Here is a 27,738-nt window from a genome sequence, read left to right on the forward strand (position 1 = left end):
TTATTAAAATATAAAGATATTTATACCATCCGATAAAAGCTGTAATGGAAAATAAATCTGAATGGCTGATACACCATTTTTTTTTTAACAAAAAGTGATCAAAAAGGCATACAAACTCCAAAATAGTATCACTGAAAAGTACACATCACCCCACATAAAATGAGTCTCACAAAGCTTCGTAGAATTAAGTAAAAGGTTATTGGGTTCAAAATATGGTGATGCAAAGATAAAAAAAAAAAAAAATTTCTTTTTTTGTATTTTTAGCATTAAAACAAGAACAAATATTTAAAAGTGATATCGCTTTAATCATACACAAATTCCATGTGGCCAGGTTGCCCGAATCTTCTGCAAAAATTTAGTTCGATATATTCATGGCGAATCATGTTAAAAAACGTCTATTTCCTGGCTGCAGAGAGCCTTTATAGTGGTATAGAACACTGTGCCTTGCAGTAACACATAGGGAGTCTGCTGTGGTAGTGAAATAATAATGTGAGTCAGTATGACATGCAGATGACAGGCATCGCTCTAAAAATCACTGCACACTTCATTTACTTGGGCAGTCACGGGGCCAAAACCGACCAAATAACTCAAGTAAAGGTCAATGTTAGCGTCAAGAAGAAGCTCATTCCTTTTACACCTTCATCAGCTGATCCCACAAAGATGTCTACAGAACCTGTTCTATCAAACGCTTATACAAGTAGAGCCCCCCCGACAGAGTGGAGACGGTGTCTGCAGTAAGTTTGTGTTGACGTCACTAATTATTTTGCCCTTCCTCTGATCCGTCAGAACAATAACCCCCAAAAAACGGATCCTGTCTGTTGAGCATCCGCCTTTAGAATATATGACTGCACCACTGAAAGGCAAATATATTTTTCTTTTGCCACTATTACACGACAAAAAGGGCTTTATTACATATAACTGCACCACTGAACGGCAAATATATTTTTCTTTTGCCTCTAATACACGCCACAAAAGGCTTTAGAACATATAACTGCACGGCTGAACGGCAAATATATTTTTCTTTTGCCACTAATACACGACAAAAAGGGCTGTAATTTTCGCACTTCACCACAGAACGGCTATCAAACCCTTTTTCCCACTATTACAAGCCAAAAAATGCTTTAGTACATATAACTGCACTGCACAAGGGCAAATAAGACATATAAATATTTTCTTGTAATAAACCCTGTTAATGGCTGTATCAAACAGCACTTGCACCCCAATAACAAGAACGGTTTGCTGGAATTACAGAGCTGTATAATGGCAATTTGGGTGCCCAGTCAGTGCAGCAAGGTGTAATAGGATTGTTCCTATTACCCAGGCTATAACCTCCTCTACTGAACCCTGAACATAAGTCCATAATGTTCAACCAAGGGATAGGTGGAAATTAAATCTATCATAACAAAATGGAGAGTATATTGCACAATTATAAACCTCACAAGAGAAGGTTGCCAACTGAAAGGAGAGATTTAACAAAGACACCAATGATAACTATTAAGGAGCTTCAAAGATCCACAGCAGAGATGGACGTATTGGTGAATAGGACCACTATAAGCCATACACTCCACAGAGTGGGGATTTATGGAAGAGTGTCCAAAGAAAAATGCCATTGCATAAAAATATAAAAATAAAAAAATAAGCGTGTGGATGTCTCCACACACATGGAAGAATGTTTTCTGGTCAGATGAGGCTAAAATTTTACTTTTTATCCATCATTAGAAACACTGTGTATAGTGCAAACCCAACACTTCCCAACACCCCAAGAACATCATTTCCACAGTGAAGCACATGATGCTGAGGATATGCTTTTTATCAACAGGGACTTAAAAATGTGTTAGGATAGAGGAGCAAATGGATGGCAGTAAATACAGGGCAATTTTTGCCAGAGATTTGGGACTGAGATGGAGGTTTATCTTCCAGCAACACAATGACCCTCAACATACTCCTAAAGCTACACTGGAAGGAGAAACATTTAAATGTCTTGAAATGGCCTAGTCTAGGGATGCTCCAGCTGTTGCAAAACTAAAACGTCCAAGAGTAGGCTGTCCAGGCATGCTGAGAGTCGTAGTTGTACAACATCTGGAGGGCTGCTGGTTGTGCATCCCTGGCCTAGTCAAAGCCAAGACCTCTATCCACTTGTAGCATGACTTGAAGACTTCAAAAATTCCAATGTCTAGATGTGCTAAGCTATGCCCCAAGAGACTTGTGTCTGTAATTGCAGCAAAAGGTGGCTCCACACAGCATTCACTTTCTGAGAGTAAATGCTTAGGTGCATTAAAGTTCTCTACTTTTTGTCTTAATTATTGTGTCACAGTATAACATATTTTAAGTAAACCAAATAGTACCCTGACACCCACCCCAAAATAATCCATTTGAATTTCAGGTTGTAATGGAACAAAAAAGAAAATCACCAAGGAGGGTGAATACTTTTGCAAAGCACTGTATTGGTGCTGTATGAGTTATGTTACAATTATACAACAATAACTCTTTCATTTCCTGGTGTTTTATTATTTTATTTTTGTCTTTGTTGTTCAGTCTTTATGTTTTCTTGATTGGTGGACCCGGTTTCCTTTTTCCTTTTTGATTTTAATCAACTTTTTCTGCTGCCTATTTTCAATTCCAGGACAATGTTCCCAGAAGAATTTTCTTTCTGCATTATTTTATCACAACATATACAGATATTTCACATGGTGGTCTTGGAGAAAATGTAATACAATGGTTTCAGTACATATCCTTGGGGATCATTGGTGAAAGCAAGTCTGGGGGACAGATAACATATTCCCATTTATATGGAAACTAAGTGAATTCATGTTTGCTTATGAGTTCATCAATTATTCTAAAAATATGGTGGTCTTCAGGTCTCTGAGGAATGATTTTCAAACGGTTATATTTCTACAAGCTGGCAGACAGACTGAGATCTTGCAAACAGACAGAAGGCTGATAAAATCTAATGGGAGTACAACAAAGATAGATAGATAGATAGATAGATAGATAGATAGATAGATAGATAGATAGACAGGCATATAGATTCATATTGGGACCCTTATGTCACCCTAAATTCACATACCACATAAACGGTATAGCTTCAGGTATGTCATATATAAACATAAGGATGCATCATCATTCAAAGCAGTTGTTTTACCCAAAACAATTTATCAAATCCACACTGGTGTGGCAAGCTTTCTTTATTAATGAGATTTTTACAGATATATAACATCTTTGGATTAGCAAAATATGCTATTGCACAGGACGATTGTCAACAACCATCTAATAATGATATAGTGTAGTACATTGGAGCAAGCCCCTGTGCTCTCACAGTACTGTAAATAAGCAGAAGGGCTCACTATTAATCACAGATGCTTTCAATGAATTAGCTGCTTAGCTCCATCTCTTGGCTCTGCTCATCATAAGATCTTGTAATAGGGTGATGAGTGATGATGTCACGAGCAAAGAGAAGATCATAACTCCCACTGCTTTAAATAAGTGCAATCTGACTCCCAAGACTGAAGAAAATATGCTGCAAACAGTGCACATTCTCTGGGATAAAGTAAGAAGAAGCTTACTTTCGTATAGCTATGACTTTATTTGGTCAGTTATTTCAATTTTATTTTATTTTTTAGTAGAGAATTCTGTTTATATAAGATAGTTTTTACTGTCATTTATGTACATTGCTGAGATGTACATAAATGAATGTTATGGGTAAATAAATGTTATGGGTAATCAAATGGCATTTTTGACATACCGTATGTCAACGTGAGCCTATAAAATTCTGTATAGGGCACTAATGGAAGTACTTCACACAACCTACTCTATATTAATAGTGACGGGATGGTTCATGCGCATTGTTCAAGAGATCCATCAGCAGCAGGTGGCAGCTGTATACTACAACTGACACTTGCAGTAGTGGCTACTAGGAACAGAGATAAATCTGATCTTGACCATTTAGCCACTTAGCTCCTACAGTCAATATTACCTGTGACATAGGTTTTCATGGCAACATAAGGCCTAAAAAAAGATCCAGGCCTGTTAGTATTAAATCTCTACAATACAAAAGTATTGCAGTGTATTATATGAGTGATCGAGCATCGACAAGTCCTCTAGTGAGGCTATATATAGACTAAAATACATTCTAAAATCCAAGTCTCAAAGTCTGAATGATATTGTTCTATATGAATAGATCTGTCAAGTTGGACAAATGATACCAAGGTAGTCAAAAGGTGCCAAATTTGAGATCCAGATTATGCAGGTAAACTCCCCAGTCCTGACACCTTTGCCGTTTAACCCACTCCCGACCGCCTTCCATATATACAGTATATTTCAGCAGTTGGGTCTTTAAATATGGTGCCAGCTTGCGCATGCAGTGGACACTATAGCTACTGGGACTGATGTCCATGACCAACAGTCGTGGACTTTTAACCCTTCAGATGCTGTGGTCAAATGTGACCATGGCATCTGGAGGCGCAAAAACACGGAAGCGCAGCCTGCTGGTTCGCCCGCAGTGGAGATCAAGGGAGCCAAAGTGTGTGTGGCAGCCCCTGTCCTCCTGTGTGACAGGAGGTTGCTGCACATTAGTACCTATAGAGCTCCTGCCTTTCGCAGGGCTCCATAAGAACATACTATAGTGTAATTCTCATAAAGTATAGATTGCCCCGCAAAAAATTAGCCCCTACACAGCTCTATACACATAAAAATAAAAAAGTTATGGGGGTGAGAATATGGTGATGCAGAATTTTTACTATTTTATTATATTTTTCAGTATTAAAACACAAGAAAAAGTATACAGTACATGTGGAATATCGCTATTATCATAATGACCCAGGGAATGAAAGTAATAGGTCAGTTTTACCATGCTATAAAAACAAAACCCATAAAACTGTGTTTTTTTTAATATAATTCCACCCCATTTGGACTTTTTTCCAGCTTCCCACTATTTTGTATGGAACCGTAAATAGTGGCATTAGAAAGTAAAACTTGTCCCGCAAAAACCAAGCCCTCATACGGCTATTTGAATGGGGGAAAACAGTTATGGCTTTGGGGAAGCTGGGAGTAAAAAAAAGGAAAATGAAATAATTGATAATTTCCCGGTCACTAAGGGGTTAATTTCCAATTCAAGTTCCCATATTTACTTTGAATATTTACAAGCTAGATAACTTCATTTTAATTACTCTTTCACAAGAGCGTATTGAAATCCTTCAGTATTCTGGCTCTGGATTATGCACGGATTCCTGATGATATATCATCAGTATTATTATTAGTATTGCTTCAGGATTTCAGCAGGATTTACATGCGTATTCTTTCCTCCCTGCACTTTTTATGCACTCCCATAGACTGTAATGTGCATATTTGGAAAAAAGGACATGCTGCAGATTTCAAATGCTGACGGAAATTATACACCCATAAGAATAGCTCTATTCGTTAACAGCGGATTCTGGAACATAAAATCTGCTCTGTATACGAATTCCAAATACACTTGTGTGAAAGCCGCCTTACAGTCCATCATTTTTCATATCACGTCCCCACAGCAGACATACCTTCCCCAGCAAAATAAATTATTATGTTGTGAAGTAGTTCATAAAGCAGCATTTTGTATGGTTACATTTGCGATGGTCACAAAGAGAGGTAAAGTTCCTTCCTGATCATATAATTGGTCATTGTCCTCAATAACACACATAGAACATCCTTTAAAGAAGGTGAGTTCATACCAGTGCTGTTATTTCTGTTGTTATGCTCCATTATAGGCACATGACTGGAATAAATTGCAGCGGATTGAGGCCATTGACTATATACCTCCTGGTTTCTATTCTGGACTCCGGAATTTTACTGGACAAAATAGTGCTGCATGCTGTGCTGACTGTGAATTAATCCTAAGTAGACTTGAGCAAATCAAGCTTCGGATCATAGATCCAAAGTCAATCGGTTCAAAAACATTGTTTTTAATGCTGTTTCCGTACAGCATTAAAATGTATTGGCTCCGTGTGGCAAACTTCATATCGCCTAAAGTTGCGAGAGACTTTGGTAAATTGGTACGAATTCTAAAAAACATTTTAAAATAGGAATCCGAAGTTGGCTTCATGAAAAAAAGACCTAAAATAAACATAAATTTCAGCTAAAAATGATGCAAAAATGTGTGATGGAAGTCAGGATTCCATTATTCCATTCAGTTGTACTTCATTTTGAGTGCACATGTGACTAATAGTAATTAATGGGTACACATGCATCTGACACTTCAAAATAGCATGCTACTTTTATCTCTGCCATTTTAGGAATTGTGGCTTAATACAGTTTAAATAAAACTAAACTTCCAGCATTTCAAGTAAATTAATGGATCTTCAAAAAATAAAAGTATGATATTGCAATTTATGTTCTCTTGGTGGATATTATAAGGTCTCCAATGACTCATTTATGAATCGCATGGACATTTCACATTTGTAGTCAAATAGAGACATTCTCTTGGGATCTATGGATAATAATCTTGCTGCTCTTTAGTTCATCTCCAGAAAGACAAAGCCTAAATTTGTGAATACAATTTAGCTACAGTGCCAACACGAAGTCTGAGATAGTCATATCTTCTATCTCATCAACAGTGCAGGCTACAGCTCTTTCGCTACTCCTTCACAATTTGTCTCTCCAGATTGGCTACTGTGTATAAACACAATTGTATTACAGGCTCAATAGAAGTCAGTGCATGAAGAGCTGATTTCTATTACAAGAAGGACAAAATGACTTTAAAAGGATCAATTACTCACATACATCAAGCTAAATGTGCCTTAAAGGGGTTGTCTCATCATGGACAATGGAGGCATATCGCTAAGATATACCCATTGTCTTATAGCGCAGTCCAGTGCACATCTTTTCTAATGTATGCAGTCCTGGAACAGCCATTTAAGGGTGCATATCTTTGTTCAAAATGTGAGCAAATTGCCCGTTTGAAATTGCACATCGAGTATCTAACCGGGTGAGTTTCAACACTGAGAAGCGTTGACAATTTGGAAAACAGTTTGCTGCTCACTGAACAAGCACTCTATGGGGTAGATGTGTGGGAGGGTGGTAGAGAGGAGGCTCAGGAAAGTGAGGTAGCTAGCTGGGTAACAGATAGAAAGCAGGGTAGAGGGAAGAGTGCCAGAGAGGCTAGCCCTGATCTGACACACCCCAACAAGTTTACAAGGTTGGAAGATGAGGAGGAAGTCAGTTCAGGGAGAGCACTGCTGCACCCAGACACTTCCTCTGCCACTTAGGAGAATGTCAGCTCCAGTAAGCAGGGGACCAGGAGAGCAGGGCAGGCCAGACAGGTGCTGGTAGTGGGAGACTCAATTATTAGGGGTACAGATAGGGCGATCTGTCACAAAGACCGGGATCGTTGAATGGTGTGTTGTCTTCCTGGTGCTCGACTTCAACACATCGCGAATCAGGTTGACAGATTACTGGGAGGGGCTGGAGAAGATCCAGCAGTCATGGTCCACATCGGAACCAATGACAAAGTTAGAGGTAGGGGGAACGTCCTTAAAAATTATTTAGGGACTTAGGTCACAAGCTTAGGGCAAGGACCTCAAAGGTAGTGTTTTTTTTTCAAAATACTACCTATACCCTGAGCCACACAAGAAAGGCAGCGGGAGATTAGGGAGGTTAACAAGTGGCTCAAAAACTGGTGTAGGAAGGAGGGGTTTGGGTTCCTGCAGAACTGGGCCGATTTCTCTGTTGGTTACAGGCTCTATCGTAGGGATGGGCTGCACCTCAATGGGGAAGGGGTAGCTGTGTTGGGGGAGAAGATGGCTAGAAGGTTGGAGGAGTGTTTATACTAGGGACTGGGGGGGGTAATTACGTTATAGGATGGAAAGATAGTGCACATAGAGACCGGGGGCAAGGTAATGGGACTAGGGGAGGAATGGAACAGTTCAGAAGGAAAAGTGTAGGGTAAAAAATATACATAAACGTCTTAATTGTATGTATACTAATACCAGAAGCCTGACTAATAAAACTGGTGAACTGGAATTAGTGATGTGTGAGGAGGACTATGACATAGTGGAAATAACTGAGACATGGCTGTATGATAGCTACGACTGGGTGGTTAACATACAAGGTTACAGTCTGTTTAGAAAGGATCACAAAAACCAGAGAGGGGGCGGGGTCTGACTTTATGTAAAGTCCTGTCTAAATTCTACAGTCCGAGAAGGTATAAGTGAGGGACATGAACATGTGGAGTCACTGTGGGTAGAAATACATGGAGGCAAAAACAATAATAAAATATTAATCAGAGTTTATTATAAACCACCTAATATACCACAGAGTCCACAGAAAATCTGATACTAAGCAAGATAGACAAGGCAGCAGATCATAATGAGGTAGTTATTATGGGGGACTTCAACTACCCAGATATAGACTGGGAAACTGAAACCTGTATATCTCATAAAAGAAACAGGTTCTTGGCAATAGCCAAAGACAATTACCTTTCCCAACTTGTTCAGGACCCAACTAGAGGGACGGCCATACTGGACTTAGTATTAACCAACAGAACTGACAGAACAACAGATGTGCAGGTTGGGGGACACCTGGGAAATAGTGACCATAAAGTAATAACCTTCCAATTGTCATTTAAAAGAGTGTTTCTTCAGGGAGGAAAAAAAATACCAAACTTCAAAAAAGCTAAATTTAGCCAACTAAGAGCGGCCATAGGCCTAACTAACTGGGACAAAGTCCTCAAAAATAAAAATACAGCCACAAAATGGGATATTTTTAAAAGCATCCTAAAATCTAAAACCTTTTGGGAATAAAAAAAAACTAAAGCCTTATGGGAATAAAAGGTTATGGAACAAGAAAAAAACAATGTGGATAAATAGAACTGTAAAGAAAGCAATAAATGACAAAAAGAAAGCATTTAAATCACTAAAACAGGAGGATAGCAAAGAAGCACTGAAAAACTAAGGAAAAAAATGGAATATGTAAAATAAACTAATAAAAGCAGCCAAACTAGAGACCGAGAGATTAATTGCCAAAGAGAGCAAAACTAACCCTAAAATGTTCTACAATAATATAAATGGTAAAAAAAAAAAAAATCTGAAGGTGTCAGCCCTCTACAGAGTGAGGGGGGAGTTGCAGAGAGCGATGAGGAGATAGCAAAGCTATCAAATATTTTTTTCAGATGAAATGCAGAATGTAAAAGTAAATTCCACATTAAAAGTGGCCTGTCTGACCCAGGAAGAAGTACAGCAGCGTCTTAACAAAATTAAAATAGACAAATCGCCAGGACCAGATGGCATACACCCCCGTATCCTAAGAGAAATAAGTAATATCATAGCCAGATCCTTATTTCTGATATTTAAGGACTCTATATTGACAGGGAGTGTTCCACAGGATTGGGGCATAGCAAATGCGGTGCCAATATTCAAAAAGGGTCCAATAACAGAGCCCGAAAACTATAGGCCGGTAAATTTAACATCTGTCATGGGTAAACTGTTTGAAGGTTTTCTAAGAGATGCTATCTTGGAGTACCTCAATGAAAATAAGCAAATAACACCATATTAGCATGACTTCATGAGGGATCGGTCATGTCAAACTAATTTAATCAGTTTCTAAGAGGAAGGTAAGTTCTAGACTTGACAGCGGCAAATCAATGGATGTTATAAATCTGGACTTCTCCAAAGCATTTGACACTGTACCGCATGAAAGGTTAGTATATAAAATGAGAATGCTTGGACTGGGAGAAAATGTCTGTAAGTGGGTAAATAACTGGCTCAGTAATAGAAAACAGAGGTTGGTTATTAATGGTACACACTCAGATTGGGTCACTGTCACTAGTGGAGTACCTCATGGGTCAGTATTGGGCCCTATTCTCTTCAATATATTTATTAATAATCTTGTAGAAGGCTTGCACAGTAAAATACAAATTTTTGCAGATGACACTAAACTGTACACCAAAAAGAATGAATGTCCCCCCCCCACTAATAAAGAACAATCAAATACCAAATATCAAAAACCTTTATTAAATTATGCAAATCGTGAACATATGAAAACACTAAACTGTGTAAAGTAATTAACACGGAAGAGGACAGTATACTGCTACAGAGGGATCTGGATAGATTGGAGGCTTGGGCAGATAAGTGGCAGATGAGGTTTAACACTAACAAATGTAAGGTTATGCACATGGGAAGGAATAATGCAAGTCACCCGTACATATTAAATGGTAAAACACTGGGTAACAATGACATGGAAAAGGACCTAAGAATTTTAGTGAACAGCAAACTAAGGCTACTTTCACACTCGCAGTTTGTGCGGATCCGTCATGGACAGACCTATTCAGATAATACAACCGTCTAGATCCATTCAGAACGGATCAGTTTGTATTATCTTTAACATAGCCAAGACGGATCCGTCTTGAACACCATTGAAAGTCAATGGAGGACGGAACGGTTTTCTATTGTGCCAGATTGTGTCATAGAATACGGATCCGTCCCCATTGATCCGTTTGGCTCAGTTTCGTAAGACTTGCAGCATTTTGGTGTCCACCTCCAAAGCGGAATGGAGACAGAATGGAGGCAAACTGATGCATTCTGAGCGGATCCTTTTCCATTCAGAATGCATTAGGGCAAAACTGATCCATTTTGGACCGCTTGTGAGAGCCCTGAACGGATCTCATAAACTGAAAGCCAAAATGCCAGTGTGAAAGAAGCCTTAGCTGTAGAAACCAGTGTCAGGCAGCTGCTGCCAAGGTCAATAAGATAATGGGTTGCATCAAAAGGGGTATAAATGCCCTTGATGAGAACATAGTCATGCTACTTTACAAATCACTTGTCAAACCACACATGGAGTACTGTGCACAGTTATGGGCTCCTGTGAACAAGGCAGACATAGCAGAGCTGGAGAGGGTTCAGAGGAGGGCAACTAAAGTAATAACTGGAATGAGGAAACTACAGTGCCCTGAAAGATTATCAAAATTATGGTTATTCACTTTAGAAAAAAGTTGACTGAGGGGAGATCTAATTGCTATGTATAAATATATCAGGGGACAGTACAGAGATCTCTCCCATCATATATTTATCCCCAGGACTGTGACTGTGACAAGGGGATATCCTCTGCGTCTGGAGGAAAGAAGGTTTGTACACAAACATAGAAGAGGATTTTTAAAGGTAAGAGCAGTGAGACTATGGAACTCTCTGCCTGAGGAGGTGGTGATAGTGAGTTCACTAAAAGACTTCAAGAGGGGCCTGGATGTATTTCTGGAGTGTAATAATATTGCAGGTTATAGCTACTAGAGATGGGTCGTTGATCCAGGGAGTTATTCTGATTGCCTGATTGGAGTCGGGAAGGAATTTTTTTCCCCTTAAGTGGGGGAAATTGGCTTCTACCTCACTTTTTTTTTTTTTGCCTTCCTCTGGATCAACTTGCAGGATAACAGACTGAGGCTACTTTCACACTAGCGTTCGGAGCGGATCCGTCTGATGTTTCATCAGACGGATCCGCTCCGATAATGCAGACGTTCGCATCCGTTCAGAACGGATGCGTCTGCATTAAAACTTAGAAAATTTTCTAAGTGTGAAAGTTGTCTGAGCGGATCCGTTCAGACTTTACATTGAAAGTCAATAGGGAACGGATCCGCTTGAAGATTGAGCCATATAGTGTCATCTTCAAGCGGATCCGTCCCCATTGACTTACATTGTAAGTGTGGACGGATCCGCTCGCCTCCGCACGGCCAGGCGGACACCCGAACGCTGCAAGCAGCGTTCAGGTGTCCGCTCACTGAGCGGAGCGGAGGCTGAACGCTGGCAGGCGGATGCATTCTCAGTGGATCCGCCTCCACTGAGAATGCATTGGGGCCAGACGGATGCGTTCGGGGCCGCTCGTGAGCCCCTTCAAACGGTGCGCACGAGCGGACACCCGAACGCTAGTGTGAAAGTAGCCTGAACTGGATGGACAGATGTATTTTTTTTAAGCCTTATAAACTATGTTACTATGTAATACAACAACTGAGGAGTCACCAGTTTGCTCTCCACATACCACCTGTGCCCAATATGCCTTATAAACAGGCTTGATTATTGGCCAAACCTCCAGAAAAGCCCAATTCTCTACAGACATATTTAGATTATTAGCCAAATCTGCTAAGGCTGGGCACACATACATCAGTTACATCTGGGCATTTTTTTTTCTTTTATTTTTTTTGCCAGAGCTACACATGACATCCAGATGATATACAGTGCATTTGGAAAGTCTTCAGACCCTTTTTTTCACATTTTGTTATATTCCTGCCTTGTGCTCACAAAATATATATATGTATATACAGTCCTGATCAAAAGTTTAAGACCACTTGAAAAATGGCAAAAAATCATATTTTACATTGTTGGATCTTAACAAGGTTCCAAGTAGAGCTTCAACATGCAACAAGAAGAAATGAGAGCGAGACAAAACATTTTTGAGCATTCAATTAATTGAAAATAACGATTAAACTGAAACAGGCTGTTTTTCAGCTGATCAAAATTTTAGGACCACATGCCTTTAAAAGGCCAAATCTGTGCAAAGATGTGGATTAATTGTCATTTTCTGTCAGGTGGTCACACGTTGTGATGGCAAAGGCAAAAAAACTCTCCCTTTTTGAACGTGGTTGGGTTGTTGAACTGCATAAGCAGGGTCTCTCACAGCGCGCCATCGCTGTTGAGGTGGGACGCAGTAAGACAGTCATTTGGAATTTCTTAAATGATCCTGAGGGTTATGGAACAAAAAAGTCAAGTGGAAGACCCAAAAAAATTTCATCAGCACTGAGCCGGAGGATCCAATTGGCTGTCCGTCAAGACACTGGACGATCCTTGACCAAAATTAAGGCCCTTACTGGTGCTGACTGCAGCCCCATAACCATCAGACAGCATCTAAGACTGAAGGGCTTAAAAAAAAAAAAAACGTCTTCAAAGACCTCGTCTCCTTGAATGCCACAGAACTGCTCGTTTGGACTTTGCAAGAGAGCACCAAACATGGGACATTCAAAGGTGGAGGAAAGTTTTATTCTCTGATGAGAAAAAATTTAACCTTGATGGTCCTGATGGTTTCCAACGTTACTGGCATGACAAACAGATCCCACCTGAGATGTTTTTTACACGCCACAGTGGAGGGGGCGCCATAATGGTCTGGGGTGCTTTTTCCTTCAGTGGAACAATGAAGCTTCAGGAAGTGCACGGGCGTCAAACGGCCGCTGGCTATGTCCAGATGTTGCAGAGAGCATTCCTCATGACTGAGGGCCCTCGTCTGTGTGGTAACGACTGGGTTTTTCAACAGGACAACTCTACAGTATACAATGCCCGCAGGACAAGGGACTTCTTCCAGGAGAATAACATCACTCTTTTGGCCCATCCTGCGTGTTCCCCTGATCTAAATCCAATTGAGAACCTTTGGGGATGGATGGCAAGGGAAGTTTACAAAAATGGACAACAGTTCCAGACAGTAGATGGCCTTCGTGAGGCCGTCTTCACCACTTGGAGAAATGTTCCCACTCACCTCATGGAAACGCTTGCATCAAGCATGCCGAAACGAATATTGGAAGTAATAAACAATAACGGCGGAGCTACTCATTACTGAGTTCATGTTTGGAAGTTGGATTTCTGTTTTAGGGGGGTTTAGTTTTTTTTTGGAGGTGTGGTCCTAAACTTTTGATCAGCTGAAAAACAGCCTGTTTCAGTTTATTCGTTGTTTTCATTAAATTGAATGCTCAAAAAATATTTTGTCTCACTCCCATTTCTTCTTGTTGCATGTTGAAGCTCTACTTGGAACCTTGTTAAGATCCAGCCATGCTAAATATTATTTTTTGCCATTTTTCAAGTGGTCTTAAACTTTTGATCAGGACTGTATTTTTTTTAAGTTCAACATTTTCTTCATCATTCTGCACTCAATATCACATAATGAGAAAGCGAAAACAGAATGTTCAAAATCTTTGCAAATTTCTTGAAAAAGGAAAAACTAAAATATTGCATTGATATAAGTATTCAGACCCTTTACTCAATACTTAGTTGAAACTACTTTGGCAGAAATTACCACCTCCAGTCTTCTTGGGTATGATGCCACAAGGTTTACACACCTGGATTTGGGGATTATCTGCCATTCTTCATTGCAGATCTTCTCAAGCTCTATCAGGTTGGACGGGGACTGTCGGTGGACATACATTTTGAGGTCCCTCCAGAGATGTTCAACTGAGTTCAAGTCAGGGCTCTCACAATGTCAAGGACATTCACAATGTTGTCCTAAGCTACTCCTGTGTTGTCTTGGCTGTGTGCTTAGGGTCATTGTCTTGTTGGAAGCAAACCTTCGGACCAATCTGAGGTCTAAAGCACTTTGGATCAGGTTTTCATTAATAATATCTCTGTGCTTTGCTCCATTCAGCTTTCCCTCAACTCTGACAGGTCTCCCTGTCACAACCATGTAAAATAAACACCCCACAGCATGCTGCCGCAGTATGCTTCACTGCAGGAGTGGTGTTGGGCAGTGCCTGGTTCCCTCCAATTATGACCCTTAGAAATGAAGCCAAATAGTTCAATCTTAATTTAATCAGACCAGAAAATCTTGCTTCTCACTGTCTGAGAGTTCTTTAGTGGGGGGGGTGTCAAACTTTTATCTGTCTGTTACTGAGGAGAGGCTTATTTCTGGCTACTCTGCCATGAAGCCTAGAATGGTGGAAATCTGCAGTGATGCTTGACCTTCTAGAAGTTTTTCCCATCTGCACACAGAATCTTTGGAGCTCAGCCAGAGTGACCATTGGGTTCTTGCTCACCTCCCTTTTCCCCCCGATTACTTAGTTTGGTGGGGCGGCCAGCTCTAGGAAGAGTCCTGGTTGTTTGAAACCTTACATTTAAGAATTATGGAGGCCACTGTACTCTTGGGAACTTTCAGTGCAGCAGAAATTCCTTGTACTTTTCTCAAGATCTTTGTCTCCACACAATCATGTCTCTGGGCTCTAAAAGCCATTTTTTCCACATCATGGCTTGGTGTTTGCTCTCATATACATTGTCAGCTGTGAGACCTTATATAAGTAGGGGTGTATCTTTACAAATCATGTTCATTCAACAACATTTTCCACAGGTGAACTCCAATCAAGGTGTAGACACATCTTTAAGAGAAAAGTGAGGCCCCAGCACTATATTAGCAGACGGTCTGAATACTTATGTTCCTGCAAGATTATAGTTTTTCCTTTTTAATAAATTTGCAAACATTTCTAAAATTATATTTTCATTTTCTCATTAAGGGGGACTGAGTGTCTGAAGACTTTCCAAATGTACTGTATGTACTTTAGTGCACAGTTCAACATCCATTGCCTCACAGACCCAGACAAAAAAATGCTGTATGCCGCATTTTTCTATCTGGCGCTATCTGACATCTAGTGTCAAAACTGATGCAACGGATGCCATAAATAAATCTATAGAAAGTTATGGGGTCAGTTCAGACATCAGTTTTGCTCTGGCATTTCTGTACTACACCAGAGGGAAACTGAAATGGATAGCCAGAATAACGTCACATAACTAATGTACCGTATATGGTTCTCTTAGGATGCTCCAATTTGGATAAAGATATCCTGTAATAATTAAGAATCACTCTCTCTAACTAGGAGGAACAAGTGATCTTGATGTTGATATTCAGTAAACTCATAAGCTCCCCCAAGTGGTTGGGAATTTAACTCCATGGCTGTGCAGGAAGTTTGGTGCTCTGTAATAGGATTATAGCTAAAGATATGCATTCAGAGGTTAATTCTATCAGCAAAGAATTTTGGACTAGATTTAAAAAATATATATTTTGACTTCTTTTATCTGGTTACGGATAGTTGCACACTAGCTGCGGTGATCCGGCAGGGAACAGCCTGTCAAATCGATCTGCATTCCGACATGGCTAGAAGTTTGTAAAGCTGCGTCTGGGCCCATTCACTATAATGTGAACTGGGCGGAGAACCAGCCGTATTATGGCAAATATTTGCCAAAATCCAGCTGGATGTCCGCCGGTCCCCATTATAGGGAAAGGGGCCGGACGGAGCCTTACAAACCTCCAGCAATGCTAGAGGGCACAGAGATCTGGCATGTTGTTCCATGCCAGAGCAGCCTGCTGGACCAACACCGCTAGTGTGCAACTAGCTGGCTACCTGAGCACTCAATGAGTGCTGTGTATACAGCAGAGGCAACGTCCCAGTGACTGCGAGACTGGTCACATTATTTCCAGGATTGCAGACACAGTCACAGGGGAAAAATAATAATAATAATAATAATACTAGACAAGACACAATTACTCACTTGGACATGTAATACTGTAAACCAAAATTTAGTAGTAGTGATGACCACGATTAGAAGTCTATTTTAGGGTAATATTATATTATTACCAGAAGAAAAAACTTTAAAAAAATGTATATATATTTGACTAATTCTTCAATTTATAAGCCTAATTTTTTTTTAAAAGTGTACCATATTTGTATAAAATGTATAGTATATGAAAAGAAACCTGAATCATTATCCAAAGCAAACACATAAAAAAAGGATAAAAATTGCCCTGGTCTTGAACCAGTTAAATCATGGTATGATGTCTTCAACATATTCTGAAACTAACTCTTGAACAAAATCTATTTATGAATGTAAAGATTGAATGCAACAATTCTAATTGGCATGATAAATATTCTATCAATATGTATAAGAAATAGATTTTATATTATAATTAGAGATGAGCAAAGTTTTGAAAAAGTCAATTCGGCAAGACATTCGGTTTGTTACGAATTACTTCATTACTTTCCATTGTATGGTGTGGGTGCAATGACGAGGAACAGTGATTGCTCAGCCCCCCCCTTTAACTCCTTAGATGCCGCGTTCAACGCTGTTCGCGGCATCTGTGACTCACATTCAGCTGCTCAGTGGTTTAAAAAAAATTATACTCATCTCATCCACTTGATTGCGGAGAGGCCATCCACTAATCACGTTAATGTGTGCCTAGCATGATCACGTGGTGGCATCATCACGCTTGCTGCAGGTCCTTTGTCGGGTTTTCTTCGACAGGAGTGGATGGCCTCTCCGCTATCCAGTAAATGAGGTAAGTATAATTATTTTTTACTTTCAGCCACCATTTTAGGAAAAATGTATTAATTACCGTAAAGTGCAAGGAAATTCGGCTTCGTGGCAAATTTTTTCTGTAATTCGGATCAAAGTCCACTTCGGATCTTTTGATTCACTCAACACTAGTGTTGAGCGAACTTGTGTTTTTAGTTCGGCATCTAAAGTTCGTGTTCAGGTTATCGAAGAATCGCGTTGTGGATTCCGCTACCACGGACCATAACGGAATTTAGAATCCATAACGCGATTCTTCGATAACCCGAACTTTAGACGCCGAACTTAAAACACAAGTTCGCTCAACTCTAATCATAATATATAGACCTATACTTGTGTCACTGGACTCTGCATGGTCTTACAATAGTTGTACAGGGATGTGAATGACAGTACACAGATACTTTATTCCCATGGAAAACCATCCTACTCAAAGTGCTGCTATTCTCTTATGAGCCAGATTTCTTTTAAAGTGCACATCAATAGCATCCAACTTCAGTCTCTTGCAATAAATAGCCAATGGATTAAAAAGATATTCCATCACTTTTATTTTTAGGGATTTATTGGTCAATCTGGTTGAAATTAAGACACTCAGACTGTTTTGCCCTGAAGAAAACCAGATGTCCCATTTAAGTGCTATATAAATATCCCAATACATTTAATGTGTGAACCATGAAGAACCAACAAAGGCATTTTTCCCTCAGTAATGTCAGCCAAAAACAGCAGAACATTAGCAAAGACACTGTTTATCAGTCCTAATGGAAAACGAACGCAACCAGGTTTACTTACGTGAGAACATAATTCACACTGACAATGCAGTGGGGTCTAGAGGAGCGGCTGTTGTGGACAATTGTAGCATAGCTCTGCACCCACACCCAACCACCATGTTTCGCCAAGAAACGATAGTACTTAGTGGTGACTTGACCTTTTACCAGCACTGCAAAGAGAAAAATAAAGACATATTCTCTTAATGTCCAATTTCATAAGGTATTATAAATTATGGGTACTGTAAGTATTATCTTTTATTTAAAAATTGCAGCACTCAGCATCCATGTGCACACACACACACTACTCAAGACAGAGTGCATATGGATATAGGTAAATGAGAAATGAATCAAAGAGTAACTGTCATTTAATTTTTTCATAAATAGTACACGTGATTATATAAATATCTTGTCAGAGAAAAATGCTTCCTTTTCCTCTTATCAGATTCCTCTCCTGGTCCCCTTCCTCTTCCCCAACCCTCAATTCACTGCTCAAATTGTCTTCATTGAAGACGAGCTCCCTGCTCACTGAAGGATCAGATTGCATAGAAGTCTATGGAGAGGTGAGGAGGAGGAGAAAGGAGGGGCTGCTGGAGACAGCAGCAAAGAGACTGCTACAGAGACTGCTGCTGGTTTGTGTGTGATTTTTTTAAAGGGTACCTAAAGCTTCTACAAAGCACAGAAGTGCAGTGGTGCTTCTCAAATTGATTTGCTCTTTCTGCTCTGGTCTGCTTTTGCAGTATGTGGAATATAGATCAATAGAAAGTATATAGGATCTGTAGCCCACATGCTGCAAAAGCTGATACAAGTGGAAGCTGAAGATTGCTCTGAGAAGGGCCACTCCACCTTGTGTGAAGGTTAAGGTACCCTTTACCTTCTGGATTCACATCTAAACTGCTCAGTACTGCTGTGTAATAACCTCCATCTTTACTGCTGCTGCTTCTGAGGGTGTGCAGTAAGGAAGTGGAATCCCCTGTCTCTTCATGTGGAGTGTATGGGTAGGCATGATTCCTGCTAGTCTCCAACCACTAGCTCAGAAAAAATAAAAATAAATCACGGACAGATTGCAGAGGGAAAAATTCTAAAAATGTGAGATACAAGTCATATAATGGTAGAAATAGTCTTATTCCTTATAAGGCAGCTTATTCTGAAAAATTACCTGAAACGGTATGTTATGATCTATCAAGAACATAAACTGTGGTGATTCTGTCTGCCAGTTGAGAAGTCGGGGAATTTGTTCCCCACCTTTAAGTGGGTAATGCCAGCACATCAGCCACAATGCATATATTAAAAATAGCCACAGTGCTCATAAATTATTGTCCGATGGGAGATATAAATGAGAGACACGTTAGCCTGCAAAGCATTGTAGATCCTCCCTCCTCATTCCTCTATACAGTCAAAATGAACTGACGATGCTAGACGGGCTATTGTTCTACAAGTGTTGTTCCTTCCGGTAACTGAGCTTAGCTTTCCACCGATAACATGTGGGTGGTATCTCCATTGTTGACATTGGCTCTAGTTGTATCTTCTAATATATTTTCTGCGGACAAGGTCATCTCACTGTACACAAAGTAACAAAGTACTATGTATATATACCTCATGAAAACGTGTTAACCCTGTAGTGTGGCAGAGCAGGTCTCAGGGACTGAATTGTGCAGAAGGCAGACACATCATCAGAATTTCCAATGTCCTTTGAGACTGAGAATTATTATCACATTTGGGTATTACTTGCTGTAAAGATGTTGAAAACATAAAACTACAATAAAATTTAATAATATAAAATTACCAAATGTATTGTATATCAAAGCTCAAAGGAGTTACATATAGGCCAATGGAAAGGCCATGTGAGAGCTTTGCATAAACTATACAGCAATAAAAACCTGGATACCCAGCATGTAAATAATGGTGGACGAAAAGAAGGTTGTACTTTGACACGATTTTTCCTTTTTGTCACTTTGTACACAGAGATTCAAGGGACAAAAGCCATTGAAATCCAACTAATCAAAAGAGACAATGTGGGACACTGAACCAAAGTGTGTATGGGACTCAACAGCACAAGAACAACAATGCTAAGCAGACACGCCTGACTGACAATGCTCCTCATGAAATCGTACAAAAGCAAGTGTAGTGACAAGTCTATGAATGCAAAGATGACCTGTGTGTGTAGATGCACGATACCAACCCAGCACCCAGGATTGTGAGTGGGGGCAATCAAATCAAATAGTTGGTTACAATAGTCTAATATATGGAAAATAATATTGTTGGAAATACTATTTTATTCAACTTGGTTCAGTAGTTTCTATTTTTTTCATCCTTCCTTGTGGCAAAGTGCTCTGACAATTTTGTCAATTGTAACTGGCAATTTGAATAAGGCAGCACATCATCAATTAGCAGTTTAGAGCCGGTCTGGTGCTTTACGGTTTTCTCTACACTGCCAGTCAGTGACACATCTGGCAGTCCTTAAACCCCCTATGATCTGCCAGCCACAGCTCATAGATCCTGCTGGGGCAAATGTGCAGTGAATATCATTGTGTTCATCACATGGAGCTTTTCTAATATATTCTCGTTGTTTATAATGGCCTTTTCCTACAGTCTCTATGGCCAGATTGGAATCATGCCATCTACAGCTAGCGAATACTTCATAGTAATGGTAGGGTGAAACAGGATGGGAAAATCCACCACGAATAAACCGTAGCAAAATCCAAATGGATCGCATGCAGATTTTGTGGCACATTTGAAAGGGGTGACAGAGGTGAAATTAATGGGGAACATCCAAATCCAAACTTGGAACACTGCAGAATAAAAAAATCCATACCACAACTCAACTCAATTTGTACATGGAAAGTGTCCTTAACACATGGATGAGATTTGTTAAAATATCATCCAATTTGTTGCTGCTGTATTTTGTTGTGGATTTGCCTTCCATGTGGATGGACCCTGCTTACATTACACAATTTTATATAAATCAAATATATAATATAATATGTTATAAATTAATGTATTTTTTTACTGTTACCACATTGAAATATATTATCTATATTTCAAAATCATAGTCATGGACCTGAGAACTACAGGGTAGATTTAGCAAACTGATGGAACTGGCTTAGTTGCCCATAGCAACAAATCAGATTCCACCTTTAGTTTTGGACAGCTCCTTTGGAAAATAAAAGGTGAAATCTGATTGGTTGCTATGGGCAACTAAGCCAGTTCTACTTTACACCAGTTTGATAATTGACCTCATATGTGCACCCTTGATATAATTGTATTTGACTGATCTAATTTTTTCATCTTAATTATAAATTATAATGTTTCAACTCCACTGTGATAGCAAACTTGTGAATGACCATGGCATGATCTAATACAGACAATAAGACAACTAATATTTTTAATGTTTTGTGAAATCATAGTGCAAATACATAGGAGCCTCTTGAACTATTTAATCAATGTAGACATTTCTCTATTGTTTCTATAAAGTTCATAAACTTTTTCAATTGAGAGGGCAGTGCACGTGGTGGCCACCCATCCATTTAGCCTCTATCTAGTCTTACAGAATCAGAGGAACCTCATTCTCCCAATAGATAAAGCCCGCCCATTAGTGCCGGTGATGTCACCGGGCTCACTGCTAGGCGGAAGCCTCCGCCTAGCAGTCCCCATGGAGAGCCTGGTTCGTCACTGGATCTCCAAAAAATGGCTTTACCCTGCCAATTCAGGGCAAAGGAGAGCATCAGAGCGTGAAATGCTCCAATGCTCATATCAGGGAGGGCCAGAGGGGTGAAGATGGGGATATGTATGGGTTCAGCTCTGAACCCGGACAACCTCTTTAAACTCAAATTATGTGAAATGTCAGCAAGATTATGTTTTATGACATGCACCAAAAAATTAGAAATAAAACATGTTCCATAGTATTCAGATAGAAAGAAAACGCCATTATGGAAGTAGCATCATAGAAAAAAAGATGATTAATAAATAAACTGAATCCTTACATAAGTGATGTGCACACCGCAGGTGAAATGTGTCACATCCATGAACGTGATGATACAACGTCTTCTCGATAAGATCTTGAGGTTCATACCCAGTTAACTCTGCAACTCTAAAGAGAAAACACATAATGACATCCCAAAGTCACATCTGTAGTTTGTATGTCATTTCCTAATTGAAATCCTTTAACTGACACTCAGGGGCCTAGCTATAGGGGAAGCAGGGGAAGGAGGAGGAGGACTAAAGGATTTTGTCAGGGCCTCCTCAACAGTATTACACAATGAAATTATATACAGTGACAGTATAGACAGTGTAGAAAACAGATGGAACAGCTGCCGGCCCTGGTCTGAGAGAGCGATCTCTACTAGCCACAGGAATGGGGGCGGCATGAAAGGAAGGGGTGGCGAAATAATTACTGGGGGAGGGGGGCCCCATTAAAAAATTTGCTGTGGGGCCTAGTCATTTCTAGCTACGCCACTGCTGACACTGTGAGAATATGGAAACCTCTGTACAACAATAACGGTCAAAAAACTTACTTGAAATAAGCTTTTCTGAATAGTAAAACAAAGTAATTATTCAAATCACATATCCTGTCACTAAATATTCAATTATGACAAACCTACCTGGAATCTAGAAATATGAGCTTCATATCAAGACTGGCTCTGAACATGAACATATTGCTATGGAGTTTGATTTCAGTGACCGCACTGGGAGGGAGGGAATGACCAACTGCCACCAAGCCTACATTTTGGTAACAGCCATCAAATGGAGACATGTCCAGACTATACTGCCTGATCTTGAGATATCCACTGCAATGGATGACCTGTAAGACACAAGAATGAAAGCCTCATGTTCCTTCTCACTTGAGATATTACTTCCATTCTTATTTGTTACATTCACAAAAACAGAGATTCAAGTTTCCAGATGTCTACACTTTGGGTAATAAATGGTTGAGGAAGGATGTCTACAATATTAGGTAATTGCTGGTTAGAAACATAGAAACATAGAATGTGTCGGCAGATAAGAACTATTTGGCCCATCTAGTCTGCCCAATATACTGAATACTATAGATAGCCCCTGGCCCTATCTTATATGAAGGATGGCCTTATGCCTATCCCATGCATGCTTAAACTCCTTCACTGTATTTGCAGCTACCACTTCTGCAGGAAGGCTATTCCATGCATCCACTACACTCTCAGTAAAGTAATACTTCCTGATATTACTTTTAAACCTTTGCCCCTCTAATTTAAAACTATGTCCTCTTGTAGCAGTTTTTCTTCTTTTAAATATTCTCTCCTCTTTTACCTTGTTGATTCCCTTTATGTATTTAAAAGTTTCTATCATGTCCCCTCTGTCTCGTCTTAATTCCAAGCTATACATGTTAAGGTCCTTTAATCTTTCCTGGTAAGTTTTATCCTGCAATCCATGTACCAGTTTAGTAGCTCTTCTCTGAACTCTCTCCTAAGTATCAATATCCTTCTGGAGATATGGTCTCCAGTACTGCGCACAATACTCCAAATGAGGTCTCACTAGTGCTCTGTAGAGCGGCGTGAGCACCTCCCTCTTTCTACTGGTAATTCCTCTCCCTATACACCCAAGCATTCTGCTAGCATTTCCTGCTGCTCTATGACATTGTCTGCCTACCTTTAAGTCTTCTGAAATAATGACCCCTAAATCCCTTTCCTCAGATACTGAGGTTAGGACTGTATCACTGATTTTATATACTGCTCTTGGGTTTTTACGGCCCAGGTGCATTATCTTGCACTTATCAACATTACATTTTAGTTGCCAGATTTTTGACCATTCCTCTAGTTTTCCTAAATCCTTTTCCATTTGGTGTATCCCTCCAGGAACATCAACCCTGTTACAAATCTTTGTGTCATCCACAAAAACACACACCTTACCATCGAGGCCTTCTGCAATTTCGCTGATAAAGATATTAAACAATACGGGTCCCAGAACAGATCCCTGAGGTACCCCACTGGTAACAAGACCTTGGTCTGAATATACTCCATTGACTACAACCCTCTGTTGCCTGTCCCTCAGCCACTGCCTAATCCCTTCAACAATATGGGAGTCCAAGCCCAATGACTGCAATTTATTGATAAGCCTTCTATGTGGGACAGTATCAAAAGCCTTACTAAAGTCTAGATAAGCGATGTCTACTGCACCTCCTCCATCTATTATTTTAGTCACCCAATCAAAAAAATCAATAAGATTAGTTTGACATGATCTCCCTGAAGTAAACCCATGCTGTTTTTCATCTTTCAATCCATGGGATTTTAGATGTTCCACAATCCTCTCCTTAAGTATGGTTTCCATTAATTTCCCCACTATTGATGTCAGGCTTACTGGCCTATAGTTGCCCGATTCCTCCCGACTACTTTTTTTGTGAATGGGCACAACATTTGCTAATTTCCAATCTTCTGGGACGACTCCTGTTGCCAGTGATTGGTAAAATAAATCTGTTAATGGTTTTGCTAGTTCACCGGTGAGCTCTTTTAATAGTTTTGGGTGTATCCCATCAGGCCCCTGTGACTTATTTGTATTAATTTTAGACAGCTGACTTAGAACCTCTTCCTCTGTAAAGACACATGCATCAAAAGATTCATTAGTCTTCTTTCCTAACTGAGGTCCTTTCCCTTCATTTTCCTTTGTAAAAACTGAACAGAAGTATTCATTGAGGCAGTCAGCTAGTTCTTTATCTTCTTCCATATACCTTCCTTCTTTTGTTTTTAATTTGGTAATTCCTTGTTTTTGTTTCCTTTTTTCATTTATGTATCTGAAGAATGCCTTATTGCCTTTTTTCCCTGGCTGAGCTAATTTTTCTTCTGCCTGTGCTTTAGAAGCTCTTATAACTTGTTTGGCCTCTCTCTGCCTAATCTAATAAATTTGCCTCTCATCCTCGTTTTTTTTTTTTTATAATTCCTAAATGCTATCTTTTTGTTTTTAATTATTTTGGCCACTTCTGCTGAGTACCACAGTGGTCTCTTCCTTTTTTTGCTTTTACTGACAAGCCTAATGCAATTTTATGTTGCCTTCAATAGTGCCACTTTTAAGTAGTCCCATTTCTCCTGGACTCCAATGAAACTGTTCCAATCAGATAGGGACTCGTATACCACTAATCTAATTTTAGAAAAGTCAGTTTTTCTAAAAATCTAAAACTTTTGTTTTTGTGTGGTGTGACTCAGTCACTGTACTTATAGTAAACCACACTGACTGGTGATCACTAGACCCCAAGCTTTCCCCTACAGTAATATCATATACCAAATTCCCATTTGTGAATACTAAATCTAAAATGGCCTCCTTCCGGGTTGGCTCCTCAACTACTTGCTGTAGAGATAATCCCAGTAGGGAATTTAGAATATCTGCACTCCTGGCAGAACTAGCTATTTTGGTTTTCCAGTTTACATCTGGAAGATTGAAGTCTCCCATAATGATAACTTCCCCCTTCAATGTCATTTTAGCTATTTCCTCAACTAGTAGATCATCTAATTCTTTGACTTGGCTAGGTGGTCTATATATCACACCTACACGAGTTACCTTATGATTATCAAGCTGCAAGGTAACCCAAACTGACTCTAAATTGTTCTCGCTAACTTGTATCAAATTAGATTTTATGTTATCTTTCACATACAGGGCCACTCCTCCCCCCTTCTTGCCTTCTCTGTCTTTCCTGTATAGAGAGAACCCTGGTATTGATATATCCCAGTCATTACTCCCCTTGAACCACGTCTCAGTAACAGCCACTACATCTATATTCTCAGATGCCATTATAGCCTCAAGTTCATTGATCTGATCTAGGGACGCTACATTGATACATAATGAACTCTTCTAACTACATGTTCATTAACTACAGAGTTTGTCACTCTCAAGACTTCTATAATTAAATCTTCTAAAATTAGTTTAAGAAATAACAAATATCTTCAGGTTTTCCATTGTTGACGTCACCTACCTTATAACCTCCACATGTTAGGCCTGCATTCCTCTTTGCCAGCACACACTTCATTCGCAGAAAGAAGGAACGCTCAATTTCATATTCTGCAAGACACGTGAACTAGTATTAGTGCTCCATACCAAAATCTGAATTAATAACACAGCTCAGGGCTTCCATACACACATAGTTAAGACGGGCGGTGATTTACCCTGGACAAAGTGGGAATGATATGGTTGGTGGGCTGTAAGCACTGCAGTCATCTCATCGTGATCAGCAGGGTGAATGTACTCATAGATGCTATTTCCAGTCAATTCTACCTACAGAAACAGAGGATTTCAGTATTATCGTCATCTAATACAAATGGATAAAATGCATAATACTTTGGGGAAAGGGAAGATTTAAAGATAAAACTAATTATGTTAAAGGAAATGCATGCAGTTTTCATATGGGAAAATAAGGCAAAGCAGGGTAGTGACACAAACACAATCGTAAATGTAACTGAGTTCCCACCATATCTTGGAATATTGACACAATGCATGTCAACACATAGTCCTTCAATACTTGTTTGGTGATAAGATACTCTCGTTTACACCAGCAAGTGTTAATAATCGTACAAGTACAAACAGTCACTGGTAATACCTTACCTGTGATAAGCCCAGATGAACCGAAGCAGTCTCAGAGATATACATGATTTTCCCATCAGGTGCCACCACAAAGATGAAACCATCTAAGGTCTAAACAGATGAGAAAGGAAAATAAAATAATCAGAAAAGTCAGACTCCCTGATCTGAATACCTAGAGTGCAGCAATTTAAATGCCATTTACATTTTGAAAGCACTTGGGTGGTCAAATGTCCCTTCACCTCTACATCTCATTGTTGAATCAAACATGGTCTTACAAGAGAGTGCTATATGGGAAATGGGTTTAATCTTCTGTTGTTTAACATGTCAGATGCTTATCACCTGTAAACACTGTGAAGATATATGACTCTCAGCAGGGAAAGTGGCTTTAAGCTACTGCAATGCAGAAATCGACTTTCCAGATTGTTTTGCCTCTCACTTCACTGGTGTCTGATAAACAGTTTATACAAGTAACAACAGGGGATTAGATATGTATTTTCCTAAACACAACAATATTCATTCCATTACCATCTTATTTTCCAGACTTAATATTCAGTAATAACATAGTAAAATGGAACTCCTGCCTTTGTGGAAGAAGTTATTACATAGACAGAATCAGTACAAGCATCTACATTTTACATCAACGGAAATCGAAAACAATCCCCATTTTACTAGATTTTAAATGTAAATTAACTAATACATGTTAATACCGCCTTAAAACTGTAGCATAATGGTACATTTATTCTATGCCAATATGGTTAGAAGTAAAGCACACAGAGGTGTATTACACCATGGGATAATTAAATGTTCACTAAAAGGTCTCTGTATTCTTTAATCATTAATTGCAAGTAACAGTTTCCCCACATGTTCTACCTGTAATAGGTGAGATCCCAGTTCTCGACCAACATTTTCCAAGGTACTAGGTCTGCTGGTATGGCCCCAGGCTTCTCCGAGCCCTGTATGCATAAAAAACAGAAGAATTGGTGAGAAAGCTGATGTGGACTCTTGGACCAGAGGTCATCTGCTACATTATCTCACTGCAAACAGCAGTGTTTGATTCCAATTACAATGCATTTCAAATACCATGGGACGTAGACACAAGGTAATGCCTGACTGACTGTCACATAAGCACAAGGCACATGGAAGCAGGACAAATAAAACTGATTCTATAAACCTCTGCATTAGAAGGATCCATTCAGAAGCATGAGAGTATAAAAGGAATGTGTGCAAAACAACGACTTACATTAACTTTCATTGATACATTGACCATGATTTATTATGCATTCACTCCAGAATTCTGACTTCAAAAAGTCACAGTAGGGCTTTTTCGAGTTTTTGGGTTGACCTGCTCAAAAATTTTACGACTTGTTGCATTTTTATACCACTCACACTAATTTTGA

General features: G+C 39.5%; 1 protein-coding gene across 1 annotated transcript in view; it reads right to left on the reverse strand.

The window, feature by feature from the left end:
• Positions 1–27,738, reverse strand: part of SIM1 (SIM bHLH transcription factor 1) — an 86,591-nt gene that overhangs the window by 32,082 nt on the left and 26,771 nt on the right. The window contains exons 3-9 of the mRNA XM_040426835.1: positions 27,212–27,294; positions 26,363–26,452; positions 25,927–26,035; positions 25,737–25,822; positions 22,405–22,604; positions 21,787–21,893; positions 17,829–17,976 (exon numbers count right to left, since the gene is read on the reverse strand). Coding sequence (XP_040282769.1) covers positions 17,829–17,976; positions 21,787–21,893; positions 22,405–22,604; positions 25,737–25,822; positions 25,927–26,035; positions 26,363–26,452; positions 27,212–27,294 — 823 coding nt within the window. The remainder of the gene's footprint in view (positions 1–17,828; positions 17,977–21,786; positions 21,894–22,404; positions 22,605–25,736; positions 25,823–25,926; positions 26,036–26,362; positions 26,453–27,211; positions 27,295–27,738) is intronic.

This window comes from Bufo bufo, chromosome 4 (genome assembly GCF_905171765.1).
Source record: "Bufo bufo chromosome 4, aBufBuf1.1, whole genome shotgun sequence".
Taxonomy (NCBI): Eukaryota; Metazoa; Chordata; class Amphibia; order Anura; family Bufonidae; genus Bufo; species Bufo bufo.